At 40.2% G+C, this 21,993-nt stretch overlaps 2 protein-coding genes across 3 annotated transcripts; both read right to left on the reverse strand.

The window, feature by feature from the left end:
- Positions 1-225: 225 nt before the first annotated feature.
- si:dkey-14d8.1 (zinc finger protein 354C) lies at positions 226-14,544 on the reverse strand. Of its 2 annotated transcripts, none has more exons than XM_034131492.1 (7): positions 14,325-14,544; positions 10,418-10,617; positions 9,558-9,641; positions 9,357-9,449; positions 7,449-7,559; positions 3,754-3,877; positions 226-2,683 (listed from the first exon to the last, which is right to left on the reverse strand). In XM_034131492.1, exons 1-7 carry the CDS (start codon positions 14,347-14,349, stop codon positions 1,035-1,037), a joined length of 2,286 nt encoding a protein of 761 aa, XP_033987383.1. In that variant the 5' UTR covers positions 14,350-14,544; the 3' UTR covers positions 226-1,034. The 2 variants fall into 2 exon arrangements, with proteins under 2 accessions (XP_033987383.1, XP_033987384.1); XM_034131493.1 differs by lacking the exon at positions 14,325-14,544 and adding an exon at positions 11,103-11,133.
- A 2,107-nt stretch (positions 14,545-16,651) lies between these two features.
- On the reverse strand, positions 16,652-21,881 carry LOC117483247. The gene is made up of 7 exons (XM_034131494.1): positions 21,821-21,881; positions 20,338-20,445; positions 20,175-20,231; positions 19,923-20,081; positions 19,635-19,794; positions 18,947-19,047; positions 16,652-17,736 (listed from the first exon to the last, which is right to left on the reverse strand). The coding sequence occupies exons 1-7, from the start codon at positions 21,830-21,832 to the stop codon at positions 17,572-17,574; spliced, it is 762 nt and encodes a 253-aa protein (XP_033987385.1). The 5' UTR covers positions 21,833-21,881; the 3' UTR covers positions 16,652-17,571.
- Positions 21,882-21,993: the final 112 nt, after the last annotated feature.

A 21,993-nucleotide genomic window follows, 5' to 3' on the forward strand; every position in this document is an offset into this window, starting at 1 on the left:
AAAAAAAAAGTTTGGATTTTGTTGTCATTTAAAATGAGAAATCTATCAATTTAATGTTATATATGGATCTATTTGGTTTAATTTAATGGATGGCAACTTATCAACCATTATTTGTGTAACTTTTGTGAAACATAAACCCTTATTATTAGGTACCTTTCACAGGGCTCATGACACACAGCTTGATTAAGAAAATCTTCCACAGATAACAAACCAGTGAGACAACAGTTCTTTGCTATGTGTGTTTATTTTTCTGCAAAACATCAAAAACAGGTATATATTCTTATTGACTTGAGTTAAGATTCACAGCAGAAACTCATCAAACCTTTGAAAAGCTTTCATCGTGTCCACGCTAAAATAATATTGTCATATTTTCATCATCATCATCATCATCATCAGAGCAACAACACACACCTACTGCTGGACGAGATGATATCCAGCCTGTTGTCTAAAACAAAAGCAGAGTAGCTGTGCTGTTTACATGGTTACGTAAAAAAGTGAGTGGTAAAAGTAGTTCCTACAGTTTCCACAAAGACTACAACATGTTATTATCACATTATCTACAAGTACATGCGTTGAAATGCTTCGTTATATCGTTACATGATTCATTGAGGGTTGGCTACGTTGACTAAGTACAATGTTTGGAAAATGACATTTCTTTCATCCTATGATTTTGTAATGAAAATGATTGACAACTCTGAAAAATACTTTTAAATGTTTACTACTCCCTTGTAGGCTATCTCACAAGTTAAGGGTAACATCATTTCCTAAACGTATTGTGTCACATCACCTGATTATATGAAACACAGCAGTGACAACAAAGGGCTTTATTTGTTGAAACTGTTAGAGCCAACCACCCATCATAACTCAAATTGGTAGTTTTTAAATCCAATGATCAGAAAACAATATCCTAACATTATTCTATATGTGTTTTCACTACCTTAACCACCATGGTGGCTTAACACACGCTAACTAAACGTTTATAAAATGACAATTATACAGTAGCTATGTGGAGAAGATACGAAATGTTTCTTTGATTAATAATCATCGCTCGCCTCCTCTTCCTCGTCGTACTTCCTCTTGACCGAGTGCTTCTTGTGCTTACCCCGGTGTCTCCGTTTCCCGGCGAACTCGGGGTTAGCGTCCCTCGTGTGCGTCTGCTCGTGTTTCTTCAGCAGGCCGGGCACGGAGAAGCCCTTCCCGCACGTTTCACACGTCCACGGCTTCTTGCAGGTGTGCGTCCTCTTGTGCACGTTCAGATGGGACGCCAGCTTGTAGGTTTTGCCGCAGACGTCGCAGCTGAACGGCCGCTCGTTGGTGTGCAGCCGGATGTGGACCTTCAGATTCCCCACCTGGGTGAAGGTCTTCTCGCAGATGGAGCAGCGGTACGGCCTCTCTCTTGTATGGATCCTCAGGTGGACCCTCAGGCAGTATTTGCTGGAGAACTTCTTCTGGCAGACGGGGCAGGGGATCTTAGCTTTGGGCACGTGATCCTGCTGGTGCCTCTTCAGGTCCGACAGGTACACGAAGGTCTTTCCGCACTGGGAGCAGAGGTACTGGCGGTCTCCGATGTGGTATCCCATGTGTCTCTTCAGCAGGCTGGGGACGAGGAACCTCTTCCCGCAGCGCTCGCACATGTGAGGGCGGTCTCGGGTGTGCCAGCGCTCGTGGTTGGACAGCTTGAAGGCCGTGGGGAAGCTCTTGCTGCAGTGCTTGCAGGGGAACGTCATCTGGCTGGTGTGGCACTCCATGTGGCGCTTGAAGTAGGTGGACTGCGTGAAGCCCTTGTTGCAGATGTTGCAGTAGAAGGGCTTCTGGCCGCTGTGAGCCAGCATGTGTTTGGAGAGGCTCTGCAGTTTGGTGAAGCACTTCCCACACTGCCCGCAGGCGTAGGGGCGCGCCGTGCTGTGCGTCTTCAGGTGGTTGTTGAGGAATGCCTGGGTCCTGAAGCTCTTGTTGCAGGCGGTGCACACGAAGGGCTTCTCTCCGGTGTGGATGCGCTCGTGGTCCATCAGCTTGGACTGGTACGGGAAGCTCTTGTCACAGACGCTGCAGGTGTATCGGTCCGCCGGGGGTCGGATCTGCTTCTTCCTCCTGATGCTGGGCTTCGAGTCGTCGTCTAACATCAGCCGGGCGGGGGGGAGGGGAGGCAGGGCGGGGAGCGAGAGGGAGTTGGTGGCGATCTGTGACACCCACTGATGCAGCGTGACCCGATGAGTGTTGGGCCTTTGGGCGTCTTTTGTTGCTGCTGCACTCTGAGAGGTGGACTTCACGGGCATCGAGACGACCCGGAAAGGGATGGCTTTTGGAGCCGGCTGCGCTTCTGGTTTATCCGCTGCTTCCCGTTCCCCTGGTGGTTCCTGTGTACTTTTCTTTTGCACCGATTCCTCCGTCCCAACGGTGTTTGCGGCACTTTTTTCCTTCTCTGCTCCTCCATCAGCTGTGTTAGCACCCCCCCCTGTCTCCTGTGGTCTGATGTCAGGGGTTTCAGCATCGTCTGACATCACTCCGAGGTCCTCAGCGTCACTGAGGGAGGCTGAGCTCGTTTCATTGGTTGTTACTTCTACACGTTTTGGGGATGGCGGCGGTGGAGGTGGAGGAGGCGGAGGCGGAGGTGGCTCGACTGGTTTGGGTCGGAAGGCGAGTGAAGAGAGGACGCAGTTTCCCACGGAGGACGAGATAGTTGCTGCATGAATAGAAAAAGTATGTCAACATTTAAACATATATGTACATTCATACAGTTACTACTGTTTATTTGTATTATTATTATTATCCTTATTTATGTGTATTCTCATGTGTACTCATGAGCGTCTTTGAGCATTAGGAAAAGCGCTATTAAAAAACAATGTATTATTATTATTATTATTATTCTGTATCTCAAGGTTCAAGGCGTTTATTGTCATGTGTGCATAGCTACAGTGTAGTTATGACAATGACAATGTTAGTTCCCAGGCTCCTCCAACAGTGCAACATGAATAAAACAGATACCAGGGTATATGCAGGAATCCTGAAGTGAAATGGAATACCTTTTAAGACCTTTTTTAAGACCCTTTCCATACATTTTAAGACCTCATCTCCACTTTGAGTTTTAACCGGTTACATTGGCGACACACTTTACCTCACATTTACTATATACAGTATTGATTGTCCTTCCTCCTTATCTTCCAACCATTTGGACGCAAACTTGCATTTCCCCATAACGATGTTGTTTAACAACCGGCGTAAACGGACCTTCGTGCGCTATCAAGCAGTGAGCGTGCGATGTCCTGTTCAGATGACGTCAAATCCAACGGGATGCCATAAATAAACTACACAGAATCACACTACACACCTACGCAATGATTACATTCAGGCAGACTGTAGAATACAACCTCTTTGGACAATTTATATACTTAATGAAAACAAGCTACAAAATGTAACACCTTGGAAAATGCCGTTTAATACTTTTAATACTTTTAATAGCCTTCATTTTCGCTAAATTGATTTATCAACTTTTAATACTTTTTAAGACCCCGCTGACACCCTGGAAAATAGTGCAAGTAAATAAAATAAAATATAATAGAAATTGTGCAGAATAGTCTGTATACAAGTAATTGGAATATTGATATATATAAGTTGCAAACAGATGAACGTTCTTTCAAAAGTCCAGGTGTTTAACAGTCTTATGGCCTGTGGGATGAAACTGTCCCTGAGTCGGCTAAAACACCTGGATTTCGGGGATCACTAAGGGTCCATCTTATCTTATCTGAAGTGTACCTTTAATACCCAGCAGCCCCTTGGCCTGCTGGTGCAGGAGGAGGGTCTTCAGGTCCCGGCTGTCGGGGATGAATCCGCCGCAGGCCTCCAGCACCGAGGGCTCGGCGGAGAGCATGGAGCCGAGCTGAGGACGAGAGGAAGGAACACGGACACAACAAATGAGTTAAGAGCATAGATTTATTGTTCAATATTAGGTTAGATCGTGTTTTTCTTACATGTACATTTAGAATTGTTAGACATATTTATTTAGAGTAGATCACTATTATATTATTTATACAAACACACACATGTCTGAAATTAAAAACCTGATATGAAGTAGTTGCTGTAAAAACGATAACATTTTTACAGCAACAAATTAGTTAAGAGTAGGGTTGCAAAGGGGCGGAACATGTACGGTAAGTTTCCGGTAAGTTTCCATGGGAAGTTAAGCTGGGGAATTTTTCCATATTGAAAACTTTCCATGGGAATTTATGGGAACTAACTGGGAATTGAGGGTAATGTAATCGAATTGTATCATTTTTAGGGTTGCAAAATTCTGGGAATTTTCAAAGATGGAAACTTTCCATGGGAATTAACGGGAATAAACTGGGAATTTTCTAAATTGAAGGTTGGCTGTTCATAGTGAACTTAAATATAGTTGGGGAAAGTATATTTTAGCATAATCTTGACTAAAACAAACAGATGCCATTCAAGCACACTTGAATATCCATGCCATTCCTCCATCACATGCACATAGCACACTGCTTACTGCATGGCTATTGAGACCACACCCCCTACAGGCACTGTGCATTCCTCCATCACATGCACACATGATTTCTAGAAGACTGGACCACACTTTTGAGCCCAAAGCACATTTTTGAACGAGTGGGGTTGGGGGGATGAGTAATATTTAACTCAACATTCATGTTTTTGTTCTTCAATGAAACAAATGATTGTTCAATACAATAATTAAAACTTGTTCTGTTCTACTTACAAATAATCTGTTGAAATGTCATGTTTTTTTAATTGTATCATTTTGCATGGAGGTTTTCTTATGACAAAACAAAATGCTTATATTTATGCTTGGATACGATACAATTCGATTACATTACCCTCAATTCCCAGTTAGTTCCCATACATTTTCCAATATGGAATATTTCCAAAATTCCCCAGCTTAATTTCCCATGGAAATTTACTGGAAATGTTCCGCCCCTTTGCAACCCTAGTTCCAAGTGAATCTGCGGCCCCCTGGTGGCCAGTACATAAATGATGTGGCCCCCACCACCATCCAAATTGCCCATCCCTGCTGTAGGGGGTGTGGTCTCAATAGCCATGCAGTAAGCAGTGTGCTATGTGCATGTGATTGAGGAATGGCATGGATATTCAAGTGTGCTTGAATGGCATCCGTTTGTTTTAGTCTGTTTGTTATGCTAAAATATACTTTCCCCAACTATATTTAAGTTCCCTATGAAGAGCCAACCTTCAATTTAGAAAATTCCCAGTTTATTCCCCGTTTATTCCCATGGAAAGTTTCCATCTTTGAAAATTCCCGGAATTTTACAACCCTAGTTAAGAGTATAGATTTGTTTTGCCTGTTAGGTTAGAGCAGGGGTGTCAAACTCAAGGCCTGGGGGCCAAATCCGGCCCATGACTTCATTTTATGCGGCCCCACAAGAGCTTGCAAAGAATATAATATGTTTATTACATGGTTACATGCCGATTTACAGAAGCACGTTGCCCATAAACTACATGTCCCACAATGCATCTCAAATTTGACTTTTTTCGCAGAATCTTATTTTTCAAAATGTCCTTTATTTTTTTTGACTTTTTTTCCAGAATTTAGCTTTTCTTTTTAAATCATTTTGTGACATTCTCACTTAAGAGACTTATGAAGTTATTACCCTATCCGATAATAATCCAATGCAGAGGCAATCATGTAATATAATACATTATTTTATATATATTAAATATTTATATATGTATTTTTATATAGTCTTATATATAAAACTGGCCCTTTGAGTGCAACCATGATGCTAATGTGTCCCGAGATGAAATTGAGTTTGACACCCCTGGGTTAGAGCATGTTTTTCTTTACGGACCGACAGATTATGATTAGGAAGTTTCCCTTTTTTCTATTTCACAAAGCTTCTGTTAAACGTTGCTCTCAGGTTGTTGTCAAATAGGTCAACATCTAAAAATAATCCAACCAAAACACAGCTTTTTAAAAAGATGTTCAATTAGTTTTTGTAGTCAGGCTTTACAATGTCTACAATTTGTCCAGTCTAAGAAACGTTTACATTTCATTCTTACTTTGTTTCAATGTAGAGCTATTATATTCGACACCTGGTCAAATGAGTTACTGTAATGTGTCCTGTGGATCAACTACAGAAGACATTTATTTGTTTTAATCCCCTAGGATCTGGGAGTAGCGATGGGTATCGTTAAGGTTTTAACGGTACTACTACTTTTATCGATACCGCTTATCGATCCGGTCTTTTAACGGTACTCTTATCGGTTCTTTTGGAAAACTAACTAAACAAATTGTGAACAAAATTAACATGTTTGTATCATTGAGTTAACTCCGTGTGTTGCTGCTAGCATACATAACACCTGACGTGGAAACGTTACTCGTGGATGGGGCTACAGAGCTACTAGAAAGACAGTCGAACCCGGTGCATTCCTCCGTCTGGATGTGGAGCACTTTTGATAAATGTTTAGACAAACTGCTCGTGTTACCGCCCTGACATGCTAAACTCTAATTGCACTTTTGGTAACGAGCATTGTCCACATCGAGACAGGTAAAGTTTAACCACACATTGGAGCGCGTTCTCTCCACCATCTCCTCCGTGTGTGTGTGTGTTGCTGCATGTAGCAGAGCGTGTGTGTGTGTGTGTGTTGCTGCATGTAGCAGCTGTGTGTGTGTAAACTGCCCCGCCCCCTCGCACACAGACGGGGGAGAGAGATCTCTCGTCTGGATTGGAAAGATCGAAATTACTAAAAATAATCAGACGCATTTTGCAGTCTTTTTGCGTATTAGAAACGGAGTTGGCGACACTAAAACTGCAATATAATGTTTGTGTAGCAATAATACATATGACATGTATTTTTTAGATGTCTCCAGTACCGATAAAAAGACCGATAACGTCGGAGCTTAACGGTACCACGGTCTTTAATAATTCAGCCCCGGGGCCCGTTTAATACCGGGGCTCGGTACCCATTCCTATCTGGGAGGAAGCTGTCGCCTCTCGGCCAATCAGATAAAAACGCACTTCCTGTCTCCAACCAGAAGCCCAATCAATGCAGTCTCTGTAGTTGGGCGTAAAGAAGTGGAATTCTTTGCCGAATGATTTAAAGGGCTAAAAGAACATTTTTATGTTTAAAAAAATGTATAAAGAAAGTGTAATTAGAAAGTATGAAGTTGACTTTTGATTGTGTTCTGGTTTTATGTTTCAGTATTTGTAATCAACTGCGACTGAAAGAATATTGCTGACTTTTTAACGGTCATTTCATTTGTTGTTGTTGTTTTGTAAGAAGCGGCAGGTAAAATAAGATTTTCTTCTCCCTGCTCCTTTCCACCATGCGCTATAAAAAAAAACACCCAGTATATGGTTTGTAAAGTGTACATGTTTTGTTTTAAAATAACTGCCATGTGTGGAATAAACAAATAAATCGAAAAATAACAACAAATGTCAGAAAGCAAATGTACAAGTGCATACCTGGGAGAGATTGGGAACAGGAAGAACTTGCTCCAGCTTGCAGACCAGACCTGCGGTGAGAGCCTGCAGCGCCACGTCGAACTTCGTCCCGTAGTGAACGGGGAACACTTCCTGCACGGAGAGAAAGACGTTTGAGTTGTGAGCGCCGATGTGTAAGAGCCATTTAGGCACATTATGTGAAGGTAGTTATTTATGGTTTGGTGAGCCAATTCCATATTCTTTTAAGTTAAAGGTCACCTATTATGCAAAATCCACTTTTTCATGTCTCTTCTACATCAACATGTGTCCCCTCTTCTTCATGTCTCTTCTACATCAACATGTGTCCCCTCTTCTTCATGTCTCTTCTACATCAACATGTGTCCCCTCTTCTTCATGTCTCTTCTACATCAACATGTGTCCCCTCTTCTTCATGTCTCTTCTACATCAACATGTGTCCCCTCTTCTTCACGTCTCTTCTACATCAACATGTGTCCCCTCTGCGTGAAGAGACTCTGAAAGTTTCAGTAACAAAGATTCTCTCACTTTTTGTCCTGATCCATTTCTATAAAAACCTGTCTGAAAATGAGCTGATCAGATTTTGGACACTTTATGATGTCATAACGATGTTTTGGCTTGTGTAACCATTAGCCAATCAGCAACCAAGGTAACCCCCCACCCCCCCACCTTATCACCTGAATCTCCTCCAAGAGCACCATTGTGTTCTTTGTAACCAAATATCTCTCAGAGGGGCGTGGGGAGGGGCTCCTTATTTTCATCTAAAGTAACAGACAGAGGGTGTTTCTCAATCGCGAGTAAAGCTGCTGCAGAGCCACTATTTCAAGCATACTACGTCATCGAGTGCCGCCGAAGTACTGTTCCAATCTCCAGCATACTTGGAAATCTACCGAGCCCGGCGTACTCCGTTTGGAGAAATATCGAGGCTGCACATGAGTAGACTTCGCCGTCTTAAAATCCCCACAATGCTTTGCGCACGGACCAATTTCCCCAAATCTGTGGCGGAAGATGTAAGGCAGGGCCTCTCATATGACGCACACCTGCACACTTGCTAGCCTGTTCCACTCTTTGTTTTCCGAATGGCAGGAAGTATTCTTGCCTCGCTTCTGAAGCAAGATGCTCGGCAGACATGTGCTACCAAGCAAGCGTACTCGCGATTGAGAAACACCCAGAGAATCAGCACTTTTGAAACAGGGCTGAAACAGAGGGGATTATGGGATGCTGCAATGATCTGTTTGGTGTTTCAGCCAATCAGAGACAGGTTCTGTATATATCTGAGACCTATAATATATTGATGAAAAACAGGATAATAGGAGACCTTTAACTCAAATGAACTGAATAACTATGAATTATAATTATAGCGTTTTTGTAACTTTTTGTTTTGCTTATGGACTGCTCTAGTTTTATGATTTCTTATTATTTATAGAAAGCAGAATGTAGTGTGCGTTCTCAGCTATAAGTGACACAGCAGGAAGTCTAGAGAGGAAGTCGGAAAAAGTTTGTGACCGCACAGATCCCTACGCCTGTTGAATTTGTTTGTTTGTTTTATTTAAATGCCCTTCAAATGTTGCAAGTCGGCAGTGGGCCGCCAGCTGATCCATTGACCCTCCCAATAAAGCACTTGAATGGAACAAGCAAGGTATTTAGATTTCTTAAACGTACGAGAGTCAATACTCGAATTTGCCTCGTCGACTAAGTGGCCTTTGAACATTCTGTTTTGCATAATCGGGCACTACAACATGGTTGGACAGATATAAATGAATGTATTGTGCTATAAACACATATATACATATTCACTGTGTTTTAATAAAACCACATCTAAATGAGTGGCAGATGTTAGTGTAAAACAGGAAATAGCTTTTTGTGATGACAACCAACGATGGTATATTACTATATTAACACAGCTGAGGATACCTGGAAGAAGCGCTTTTTTTCTGCTGGGTTTTTGAGCAGGTTCTGCACAAGCACCATGAAGTTCGTTTGGGATTTCTCCACCTCTGGGTCCTTCTGTAACACAGGACATACCGTCACTTAGGTTGAATTGACACACACGCCATGTTTAAACGCGTCCACGACTGCATGATTTCTCAGGGAACAGAAAAAGTCCTTTCTTACCGCTAAGACTTTCAGCTTATTTATGAGCGTTTGAATGGCTTTAGAATCCGGTGGGCCGTCCTTTTGAAGCAAATCCAAAATGATCTACGGTACAGGAAGAGACACTGATTATTATAAGTGAAAGCATGAATCAAAACCTAAGTAAAACAAATCTCATAAGAACTGAAATAGACCTCCTCGTAGGCCTCAAGTATTCAGGACATTCTGAGCAGCTTTTTAGATGTCCATTAACTTGAAAGCAGAAATTCTGCACAGTGAATAGAATAAGAATAGAATATATCTATATTTGTCATCACACAAAGTACAATGCAATTTCCTTGGCAACTCTCACTGCAGTAAAAAATAGACACAATAAATAAGCCTACATCAAAGATACAGGGATATAAGCTATAACTTTAAACACACGTTTTGTTCTTGATGCATGTAATAGGAAATATACGGAGTTCATCTTAGGGTACAAGGACAGATATAGGAAAACAAGCTTTTGTACAACAGCTACTTTGCACAATTGTAATGTATTTATAATGTAATGTCTTACGTATGCATGCATTTTCTTAAAGGTCCCATGTCATGGCCATTTCTACTGATCATAATTCCATTGTTGAGGTCTACTAGAATAGATTTACATTGTTCAATTTTCCAAACTCACATTGGTTTCTCATACAGCATTATAGTATGTGTATTCACTCTCTGTCCTACACGGCTTGTTTTGCCCCTTCTGTTTGTTTGTTTGTTCACCATGTAAAGCAGCCTTGGGTCCCTTGAAAGGCGCTATACAAATGTCATCTATTATTATTATTATTATTATTATTATTATTATTATTATTATTAAAGCTCCTTTGAATTTGATATTCGCTCACCCTGGCTCTCAACCCCAGGACGAGCTGCGCCGTCTGCTTGAAGCTGATGAGGTCGGGGACAGTTTGCGTCACCATGGTAACAAACTCCTCCACTTTCCCGTACTGCTTGACGTTTCTCTGCCGGATGACCTGCCAGATGTACGAGTAGGTGAGCTGCAGGGGGGAGGCCATGAGGCGGAGGGAGGAGAGGGGGAGGGCACCTGTGAACAGTCAAAGTCAACTTTATTGTCAATCTGTCAGTTTGTGAGAACGAAGCGGTATAAAAACAGTTTTATCCCAGCAGCTATTGCACAAATTAACAAATCATAGGAGCGTCACACAGATGCCTATTTATTTGATTATGAATTTTGAATGTCCATGTTTGTACTAGTGTTTTTCTTTTTAAATGTTTTTAAATATTTTGAGAATTGACGGAGCAGGGTCTACTTTTATTAGAGATGTGTCTGTTGTCTGTGTTTGTTTTAATGTGTTTTTATCTGCAAACTAAATCTACCTACGGGTACAAATAAAGAACCTGAACCTTGTGTGTACAGACAGAGAGATGGAAATACCGTTTCCCACAATCCCGAATATAAAATATACAAATATATGTATGCAAATATGTATATACCTATATACAGGGGTGCACATAACTTTTTTAGTGAGTTACTCAGATGAGTACCAAGAGACAGCGTTTGGTACTCACCCCACACGAAGCGTGGTCCTCCTCAGTGTCTCCTTCACTGTCCTCAATTTACACTTCTTGCATGCTAGATGATGAAGATGATGAAGATGCACCTCCCTGTCTCTTTTTAAGCCTCCGATTTGCTTTCTCCAAAACTTGTTGCCAAAACTGTGAAGTCCTTGCATTTCCTGAGGCCAAGTTGAAGGATCAAATACTAAGAAATGATCACATGACTTGAAGTCATATCTGATTTCAAATGTGGGAAGTAACAAAGCACACTTATTTACTCAAGTACAATTTTGAGATACTTGTAGTTGACTTGAGTATTTCTATTTTATGCTACTTTGTACTTCTACTTTTACTCCACTACATGTATTTAATACCTTTAGTTACTTTACAGATGTGGATGAATGATGTGAAATCTAATCAAGTGTTAAATCAGACTTTAGTTCCACCTGGAGTAAATCCACAAGCTACCCTGCAGTATACAAAGTCATTCAAACTAGCTGCACCTTTACCAGCTTTGAGAACACTTGATCAATCATTATAAAACATATCATATATATTATTCTGAAATGGACCAATCTGCACAATGACTACTTTTACTGTCTCTACTTTCACTATATTTTGATGAGAATACTTTTCTAATTTTACTTGAGTAACATTTTGAATGCAGGACTTTTACTGTAACAGAGTATTCCTACACAAGATCTGAGTACTTCTTCCACCTCTGTCTGATTTCAAACTCTTCCATAACACCCTGAGTAAGTTTGCAGCTGTGTGTTTCACTCCACTTTGGTGTAAATAAAACTGCAGCAGCTTGACCACAGAGCGTGAACGTTGTGATCAGATGATTTTGCGCAGTTCTCCAGTGTGTGCGCGGGGCACAGAATGTGCACAGGGGAGTCTCCCACCGCAGCCAGTTGGCGGACTTTTGGCACAATTCTGTTGTTTATACCGACGTTAACCCTGTCTGTGCACACGGCGACCAACTCTGTCGTCCAGTGATCTAAGCCTCTGCCTCCTGGAAAGCTTCACAGGTCCGTCGGTTATGTCCTGCGCGGCTCACCCAGCTCCAGTTCAATCAGTCATAGAAAGATTTTTTGCAGGGAGCGAAACGGCAACGTAGCTGCTTAATGTCTTTGGGTTTTTTGACATGCCTAGTAGTTTACTCCATTGAGTGTTGACAAGAAACACGTGTAGACGAAATATGTGTTTTGTTTTGATGTTTTGAGGTACGCAAAGGCGCGTAGTGACACAAGTGACGTTATGCAATTCAGATTTGTGCCGCGCATGCGTACCTGCGTACCAGTTATGTGCACCCCTGCCTATATATACACAATCAAATACACATTAATACATATACACACATTAAGACCTAAATAAAAGCACAACAATCAATATATACAAAAATAACAGTTAGGAAGATTTCTGTCAGAGAAATAGGAAGCAGGTTTACTTTGTTTTGGTCTATTGACAGAGAAGTAATCGCCAGCTATATCGATATATATCTTAACTATTCATCCATGATTGACAGGAAAGGCTGTTTTCAGCTTCTCAAATATGGCGCATTTTCTCAGTTCCTATTAAACTGGATATCTTCTGGTTTTGGACGGACAAAAGCAGACAACTGAAGACACCACTTTGGATTTTGAGAAATTAGGATAGACATTTCCATAGACTAAACAATTATCCCAAAATGATCTGCATGTTAATCAATAAAAAGGAATGATAGCTATTATAATACATATCAAAATGATAACAATAGGGCTTCCACTAATTGTTAATTGAAGCAGGGCCACCGCTTGCAGACAGGCAAGTGCTTGGGGCCCCGGACCAGAAGAGGGCCCCCAAAGAAGGTAGGCCCACAGCAATGACAACATGAAACACCCTTTAATTTACTGCAACGACATGTCGGGAAACCCCTTCAAGGCGGCCCCATGCATAGCGCGCCGTTATCTTAAGTTCCGTTGCCTTGCTCTGCTCCGGGGGGGGTTCTGTCGGCTGTGCGTGGTGATGAAAAGCTGCTTCGAGGGGCCCCCAGTGAATATTTGCCTAGGGCCCCCACAGACTCTAGAATCGGCACTGAATTGGAGCAAAGGGTTGCATGAACACGCCTGCATGTTTTAAAGCTGTGAATGTTGAGCCTGTTTTAATGATAATGAATTATGGTTTTACTGAAGTTTAACTAACTTATTTGCCCTTCAGTAACAATGTATATCCACCGTCTATAAATTATAATAACATAACAACGTTTGTAACACGTGTGTTACAGACAGTGGTGTAAAGTAACTAAGAAAATGTAATTTTGAGGTACTTGTACTTTACTTGAGTATTTCCAATGTTTGCTTCTTTGTACTTCTACCCCACTACAGTTCAGAAGTAGATGGTGTACTTTTACTTCACTACATGTATTTAATAGTACCTTTAGTTACTTCACAGATGTGGATTAATGATGTGAAATATAATCAAGTGTTAAATCAGAGTAAATTCACAAGCTACCCTGCCGTATACAAAGTCATTCAAACTAGCTGCACCGTTACCAGCTTTGAGAACACTTTAATGATCAATCATTATAAAACACATCATATATATTATTCTGAAATGGACCAATCTGCACAATGAATACTTTTACTTTTGCTACTTTAACTATATTTGATGCTAATACTTTTCTACTTTTACTTGAGTAACATTTTGAATGCAGGACTTTTACTTGTAACACAGTTTTCCTACACTCTGGTACTGCTACTTTTACTCAAGTACAAGATCTGAGTACCTGGTTACAGTAAACCACAGGATGTGCAGGGGGAACCTGTAGGGGGCGCTGCAGAGCTGACACATGATGAATGCAGATAAGCTGCAGATGGGTTGGTTTAGGATGAAACTAAGCGGGTACGTTTGCGTGTGCACGTACAGTCGGGAAGAGAATGAGCGCCAAAGTGTTACCTAGTTAGATTCAAACTAGTCTGATTAGTGTTTAGTGGGAATACTCCTGGTTGTTGTTAGCTTAGCTTACCACGACGCATCCGGAGCAGAGGACGGTTTTATTTTAAATCCAGCGGCATGGACCATCCCTGCTTTATCTTGTATTATTAAACAGCTGCAGAATAACCTTAGAAAACTCTGCAACACGTAACATCAGAAGCGAAAAGCCAGTTCTCCGCAACACGTGGTTTTCTTTGAGTCTCATTTTCTAACCGTTGTTCCCTTAGCTACAGTTAGCTTGGTAGCTTAGCAACTTACCTGTGGTATCGGACCGTTTCTCCATCCTGTGCCCGCGTGGGTTCCCCTACTTCATGAGAATGTGCACCGACTACACAGATACACTCACGGTGTTGTAGTTTAGCCCCAAATATAATGTTTAAAAGTCATTAAATGCCTTTCTTCCGACAGTCAAGCCAGGAAGAATAATGGCGGCCGCTGGGTAGCAGCTTTCCAAAACAAAAGTCCGAGTGTTTCCGGCGGAAACGAGTGTACAAAATAAAAGCACGGTGAATTTGCAAAGAAGGAGCAAGTGGAAGAGCGATTTGTCAAATAAATGATCATCAGACTTGTATATAATGAATTGTATTTTGATGTTATCATTTATTCTTACTAAGAAAAATAATAACAGTTAAAAAAAAAAGTATATCTTAATGTGTAATAGTTTCTTTATATACTTTTTTAAATGTTATTTTTTCGTTCTTGTTTTTTCCTTTTTTTCAACTGTGTTTGTGTATGCACCGTGTACAGTTGGCAATACAATTGTTCCTGATTTCTGATTTAATATTTTGTATATTGTAAATCCTTCACATTTCTGCTCCACACTACTTCTTGTCCGGCAGTGGCTCAGACAGTAGGGGCTTGGACTGTGAGTCGTAGGGTCGCCGGTTCAAGTCCCCAACCAGACCTAAATATGGAGTGTGCTACTTGGAGATGTCCCAGTTCACCTCCTGCTCTGCCGTGGTGCCCTTGAGCAAGGCACCAGACAACCCCCTTACCCCCCCACTCCCATTGCTCCCCGGGCGCTGTACAATAGCTGCCCACTGCTCCTAGTACTAGACTCCTGGCACTACTGTGTGCTCTGCATGTGAGACCATTAAAGAGGGTTTCATCCCTCTGATTCTATCTATCTATCTTTTAAAATCTGCACATTTCTCCACTTTCAATATAGTTTATAATGTTTGTCATATTTTATTATATTTGACTGTACTCATTTTATGACATAATTATATGTTGTGTAAATATTGTCTTTATTCTGGATGTTTTACAATAGTCTTAACATTGTTTTTTAAAATAGCTTTTATAATAGTACTATTTTAATTTGATTCTATTCATTTGCTACATATTCTTCTTTCTGTGTCTTCGTATGCACCATGTATACCAAAGCAAATACCTCGTATGTGTAACTTGGTAATAAAACCGATTCTGATTCTGATGTATAGTTAAAAGACATTACATTTGTTAGATGCTTTTATCCAAAGCAACTTACATACTCAATACTGTGGGCAATCCCCACAGGAGCAATTTGGGGGGAAGTGTCTTGCCCAGGTACACAACGACATGCTGACTGCAGTTGGGTTTGAACCAGTGCTCCCCTGATCGGAACACCAACGCACTAGTCCACTGCGCCACACGCCACCTGACAATATGACAATATCCATCATTGCTCATTGTGTTGCATAACAAATGGTTTAATTATTACAAATTGAATCACCAACACATTTTATTGATGCTATTGTCATTTGTGCAATCAACAACTATGGCAATAAAAAAATGCATCATTATTTTGCAGACAACAATAATATGATGTACCAATATATATATATTTTTGACATTGTCACAGAAAATACATATACAGTAATACTGACATTGGGCAGAAAAAATATTGTAAACATTTAGTAAAACGGGCCAAATGATCATTATAATCTGTTACATCTTCTACAGTAGCAGATTATAATGATCATTAAGGTACTTATAATGTGTTTTCCCAGAATGTTCACAGTATTTTGTCAAACCCTGTATACATTCATTACTTGGTCTATTTTCCAATTGCAAAATTACAATAAAAACATCATTAAATGTTTTTTTACTAGTAACAAAATAACTTAAACATCTCATACAATACAAATGCACATTTCCACCGAATAAAAAAAAAGAAAAGTATGCAATTTGGTCACCAGAAAAAAACAATTGTTGTAGACCTCATGTACTACATTTTTAATAAAGGTATATCTTTCCATATTTCATTGATGTGTCTCGGCAGTAAATCATACAAGTACAGAAAACTGTTATTCAGATACTGACCATCCTCTGTATTTGAGGCTATACAAAGCGTATGTGGTCTGAAGATTCTTTGCCTGTCGACTCATACGGGTCTGCCGACATCAGTCGCGTTTGTAACTGGCATTTCCTCCAGCCTACGGCCAGTTCTTTTGTGGCGAGAACAAGCCCTCCTTATGCTTCTCACTGAGCTCATCCGACCGTCCATCTATCCATCCCTATCTCCCTCACTTTCCCCCGTCCTGTCTGTCCTGTCTCTCCCTCCCTCCCTCCCTCCCTCTGACACATGCAGCACAACAGCGCTCACACTCGGGTAAGTCATGTTCTCATGACTGAACATGATTGACTCAGTGAATAAGGCTTTAAAAACACACTGACTGTGCCCGGGCAGCAGCGATAGATCACTGGGCAACAGCTTTGAAATACAATGAAGGGATTCAAAGAGCCTCTGGCGATGGCTATCTGCCATCTGGTCAGATACACAAAGCAGAGCACTTGTCAAAGTGCTCGGCCTGTTGTTCGTGACTATAGCAGGTTTGTAATTTGACCGATCGGAATAAAGTCAACAAGTCAACAAGACAAGCTGCTCTTTGATTCCCCTTTTTACCTCTGATGCTTTACCGAAAAGCAGTATTGATAGGAATGTGCATCATGTACCCCCCAATATGTTTTCAGTAGACGTAGAGCAGGTGGGATTCAGTGTGTTGACTGTTTACTCTACAGCAGTGAGTCTCGGAAACTAACAGCAAACAAATTGATGACAGGAGTCCCATCTCAACAGGTAAAGACTTCTGCCAAACAAAGTGATATCATGTTTGATTCAAGCCTCCGCGGATAGCTCAAAACTGGAGCATGGCAACACCCTGAATTGACATGAGGCAGTAATAAATAAAAAAAAACTCAGGCTGTTAAACACTGGCCAAGACAAGACAACTAATGTACTTCACCAGCCATTTTGGATCACAGCCAGCCAGTGTGTAGGGCGTTCTTCCACTGGTCCCAAAAACCTCTTTGGATAGTTAAGTGCCAGAAGTGCTTGGGGAATATTTTGTGACACACCTGCTTTCACAGCAGGTGAGTCGTCTCTCGTAGTCCGTGCACTCAGATGAGTATAAGCAGTGTCAGAAAAAACATTTGTTTATCCAGAAGGCTCCTGGCACTAACAGAAGAACCTGGAGAGTGAGTTGTTATTCTGTGTTGCAGATTTCCCTTTTCTATTAATCATGCTTCATCCGCTCTCATGTTCAGGGATCGCCTCCCCCACTGGCTGAGTGTCAGCGGCGTGGGTGAGTGTTTGAAGTGGGATGGAGATAGACACAGTTGAGAGCGTGTCAGAAGGGGCCATTTGGCTATTTTCAGTGTTGCAAACTGGTAAAAGCTTCCTAGACTTGACCTGAAAGTAAAAAGAGAAAGAGAAAGTAAGACTCACTGTCTCAAAAGTGTTTTTTCGTTCCTGTTTTCTATGACAAATAATACACTTCCAAAGCGGAAATCATCACTTTAGGTAATGATGAGTTCTCAAAGTACTGCTGAATATTTCATGATGTTAACTTACCAGGAATTGCCTTCCTGGAAGTGCTCACCAAAATGAAGGCACATTATCATGAAGGGTTAATTAGGGCGAACCACAGTAACCCAAAGAGATTAGAGTGAGTGTTGTTAATGGAATATTTTCTACCAATAACGGTATGTTTAGATGGAGGCGCCTAAGTTTCTTTTAATATAACAACAACAACAGGATAACCACTATAATTTGAGGTATATGCCATCTGTTATATAACGCCAGGATATGGTCCTCTATAAATAACTAATTGTGAAATGGCTCCCAGCGGAATCATTCATTTATGGAGAGCCGGAAGTCCAAAGTGAAAGTGCTCCTTGTGGTATAGAATCTATTCAGTCCTTTTGAGTTGGACATTATCACCCTTTTATACATTCATGCAATTATTAGCAAAAGAGTTATTTCTGACGCTAGTTTCTACAGCATGGAGTATGTACATTAATGCATAGTTTTTGTTTCTTAGTCCAATTTATAATAAAATAGAAAGCATATGTTTAATGGCTAACTTGTGTTTTACCGGTTGCTTTATGGTGTTGTGTTTTGCCTTGTAACTTAAATCCTTGTGTCCTTTTTTACCTGCTAGAAAATGTATTATTTTAGCATTTAGCTTAACTTAGCTTCACTCTCTGTGACACTTTTGGTTGCAAAACACAACATGGCCACAACCTACTTCTACTTCTTACATGCCATCTTTGGTCTACTTTGGTTTACTTATTGCACGTTGCTTTGGATAAAAGTGTCAGCTAAATGCAATGTAATTTAATAATATAATGTCTACAGCCATGGTAGCATCTCTGTGGTGCAGCAGTGCTTCGAGCTAAATGCTAACATCAGCATGCTAACATGTTCACACAAACAATGCTATCATGCTGATGTTTAGCCAGGATTTTTACCATCTTCACTGTCTTAGTAATGACCTCATGCTGGTCAATTACTTTTTTTCACACATGTGTCTATGTATTGTATATTTATCTATCATACAAAGTGAAAACTAATCTTCATGTTTCATAAAGTAGCTAATCCACTCTGAATAATTACTCACCAGCCACACTATGATGACAACACAAGCTGTGAAGGGGATGAGAGCCAGAAGCAGTGGATATCTGTTGGACCAGCTGTACTTACGACCCTCCCGCTGACCACCTGGAACAAGATAATATATTTAGAAATCTGATCCTGACTATGCCAATCATCTTTTTTAAATTCTTTTACTTTTTTTTTATTCCACAAATATATAACAGACATGAAGATGTACATAACACAAATCACACCCGCCTCAGTTTACAGTCTACTCAAATCTACACGTTATTGCTCACACATACATACATTACCCCTTTCCTTCCAAGTCTTGGCAAATGATATATGAATATAGACATTCATTCATTCATTCATTCTCTGACGTTTCCCTGGGTAGACAGGTATGCTTACAAATCCGAAACAGGTTGCTAATCATCTTCATGCTTTTTTATTGAAATAGCATCAGGGATTCAAGTGGTTCTGTCTCTCAAAAAGACTCACGTTGACAAATGCATGGTGTAAAAACACACTTAGCAGGCTTTTATGACCTTATAACCCCTTAATTACCTGTGTGTTCAGGGTTAGCTTGCATATCCGGTTCCTATCCCCGGTTGTGTTTTCTTGACCACAGAATCAATATCTGCCAACAAATAGGCCACTAAGCTTCTTTAGTTGTTGAGGAAGCCATTACAAATGCAAATGCATGACCATACCTGGTTTTTGTTGTGAATTAAGGCATGGTGGTGGCTTGCACGAGAAACCGGATGTTCCTTTAGAGGCCGCATGTAAGACGTCTTTGATGTAGTCAAAGTAAAGGCCCGACGTCAAGCTCCCTTCCTGATAGTGACACTGGAAGAGTTGCATCGCAGTTTCCTGGGGGATCAACAGCACAACAAGCAGCTCTGATAAACCTCAATTATGTAATTATATGTGCAAAACAGACCCTGAATGTGCAAAATATGACTTCCTAAAACTGAGCTCAATCCTTTCCAATTACTTACGAGCTCCTCATGGTCAAAGGTGAAGCGTAAACTCTTCAGCATCGCAATGAAGACGACTACGTTTTCTTTGTTGGAGGAAATGGTGCCAAACATGTTGGCTAGCTTCCTTAGACTCTGCTCCAAAGGATAGATGTTCAACACGACCCAGCACGTGCCAGCCTGCAGATGTGTACCAAAGAAATTATCACTATTTGTTCAATCATTAATAATCTGTTTGACATTATTCCTTCTTTCACTTCCTTATATACTCACCACTTCTTTGGGAATGTAACTAACAGGAATCTCATAATCAGAGGGGATATTCTGCTTCTACAGCGGAGAAGATGACAGAAAGATTTGTGTAGGGTTAAATACAAACACTAGAAACATGTATATGAATGTATGGGTAATATGCATCAAGCCTGTATTAACTCACCAATAATGACAGCTTGCTCACATCGTCAGTAATCGGCGTCCCAAATTTTCCAGAGCAGAGATTTAAACTTGTGAACAGACTCAAGAGGAGACAAGGTGCTTTCAAGATCTAAAAGACAGAAGAAAATTAATGCTCTGAAAAAACTGAAAGGTTGACTTTAATTAAATGTTTTATGTCAACATAACCTTATTGTGAGTAATTTCTTTTGACATTTAAGGATTACAGAATATTTTTATATACACAACATCAAAGCAGTCAACTCTTTGATGACCATAATTTCCATTACAACATGAACGGTATATGAAAACACGTGCAAATAATGTCATATATTATGTGTACAAAAAACAAAGAAAGGACAATTTCTTTCTCAAACAGGATTCGATATACTGTAGTATAGTTTTACTTTGTTTTCAAGGACTCAGGGACTTTCAAATTATACCAAATTCTCTGCTTTTCTTTTCTGAACGAGACAAGCTACACCTATAAATACATTTGTCCAAAGGTAATACACTTGTTTTTTGAATTTTTAAAGCAAAAAAAGCCAGACATTCTCCTCCATTTGCTGTTTTTTTACATTAGCTTAGGCAAATTAATCATCAATGAAACTGATAAAATACATAATAGTTAGTTACAACCCTAGTCCAAAATAAAAACTATTTAGTTTTATTATCATTAAGGCGTGAAATGAATCCACGGATTCATTTCACGCCTTAATGATAATAAAATAATAAGACACTGCAGGACCAAATGCACAGACATTTTTTTGACATCTGCTTTGACTATTTGCCACTTGAAAGACTTTAAGATATCAAATGCAAAAAGCATGCAATGAGGTTGAATCTGATGAATCACACTTCAAAGTTGCCAGAGTGAGTGTTGGCTTCAAAGGATTTTTTCATCCTTGTAAAATGAATGAAATGAATGTGCAGATGGACGTCTGGGAACACACAATCTCTTCTGTTCGATATATTGAGTCAAAGTAAGTCCTTTCTCTTGACTTCCCCTTTCAGGAGATTACTGTCTGCTTTTTGTGCGACTGTGTCTTTGTGTGTTTTGAAAAGCGCTATATAAATTAAATGCATTATTATTATTATTATTATTACAACACCAGCAGTGACTGTAGACCTCTTAACACGTTTAGAACTGATGTATTTATATATTTAATTGACACATTTATCACTATTAAAAGAAATACTGAGGTTTTGTTAGATGAGTTATTCTTATTTTTTACACTGCATGTTTAGATAGGAAATATTTAAGCACTGATGTCTTAAATTCACACATTTTTCACTACGATTTATTCAACACTGAAAAAATAAACACTGTGAGATAATTGTTCTGATTGTACAGTAATATATTGTAAGAATAAAGAAGAATATACAAACATACATCTCTCTCTGTTATTTAACCATATAATACAGCTGCATCACTGAATACACTTTTACAACAAACTGTTTATGTAACAGAAATAAATTATACTTACTTTCTTCCTCATATGGAGCAAGAATCCGTGGTTGCTTAAATCCAAGGCATGAAATGAAGTGTTTCCAGTTGAGAGACAGAGCTTATTGTGTGTGTGTGTGTGTGTATATGTACATGTGTGTGTGTGCGTGTGTGTGATGTCCGAGCGTCTAGTGAAACTTGAGGATGGGCTGC

This window comes from Trematomus bernacchii, unplaced genomic scaffold (assembly GCF_902827165.1).
Source record: "Trematomus bernacchii unplaced genomic scaffold, fTreBer1.1, whole genome shotgun sequence".
NCBI classification, from domain to species: domain Eukaryota; kingdom Metazoa; phylum Chordata; class Actinopteri; order Perciformes; family Nototheniidae; genus Trematomus; species Trematomus bernacchii.

Excerpts from the sequence above, each read along its gene's own strand:
- si:dkey-14d8.1 (XM_034131492.1), bottom strand. The coding sequence starts at position 14,349 with ATGGAGAAACGGTCCGATACCACAG. Across the intron at positions 7,560-9,356 it reads AAAAAAAGCGCTTCTTCCAG|GAAGTGTTCCCCGTTCACTA; the intron begins GTATCCTCAGCT and ends CTCTCCGTGCAG. Across the intron at positions 2,684-3,753 it reads GGGGCTGCTGGGTATTAAAG|CAACTATCTCGTCCTCCGTG; the intron begins GTACACTTCAGA and ends CTATTCATGCAG.
- LOC117483247 (XM_034131494.1), bottom strand. Across the intron at positions 19,795-19,922 it reads CCTTTGACCATGAGGAGCTC|GAAACTGCGATGCAACTCTT; the intron begins GTAAGTAATTGG and ends TTGATCCCCCAG. Across the intron at positions 17,737-18,946 it reads TTGTCATCATAGTGTGGCTG|GTCAAGTCTAGGAAGCTTTT; the intron begins GTGAGTAATTAT and ends TTTTACTTTCAG.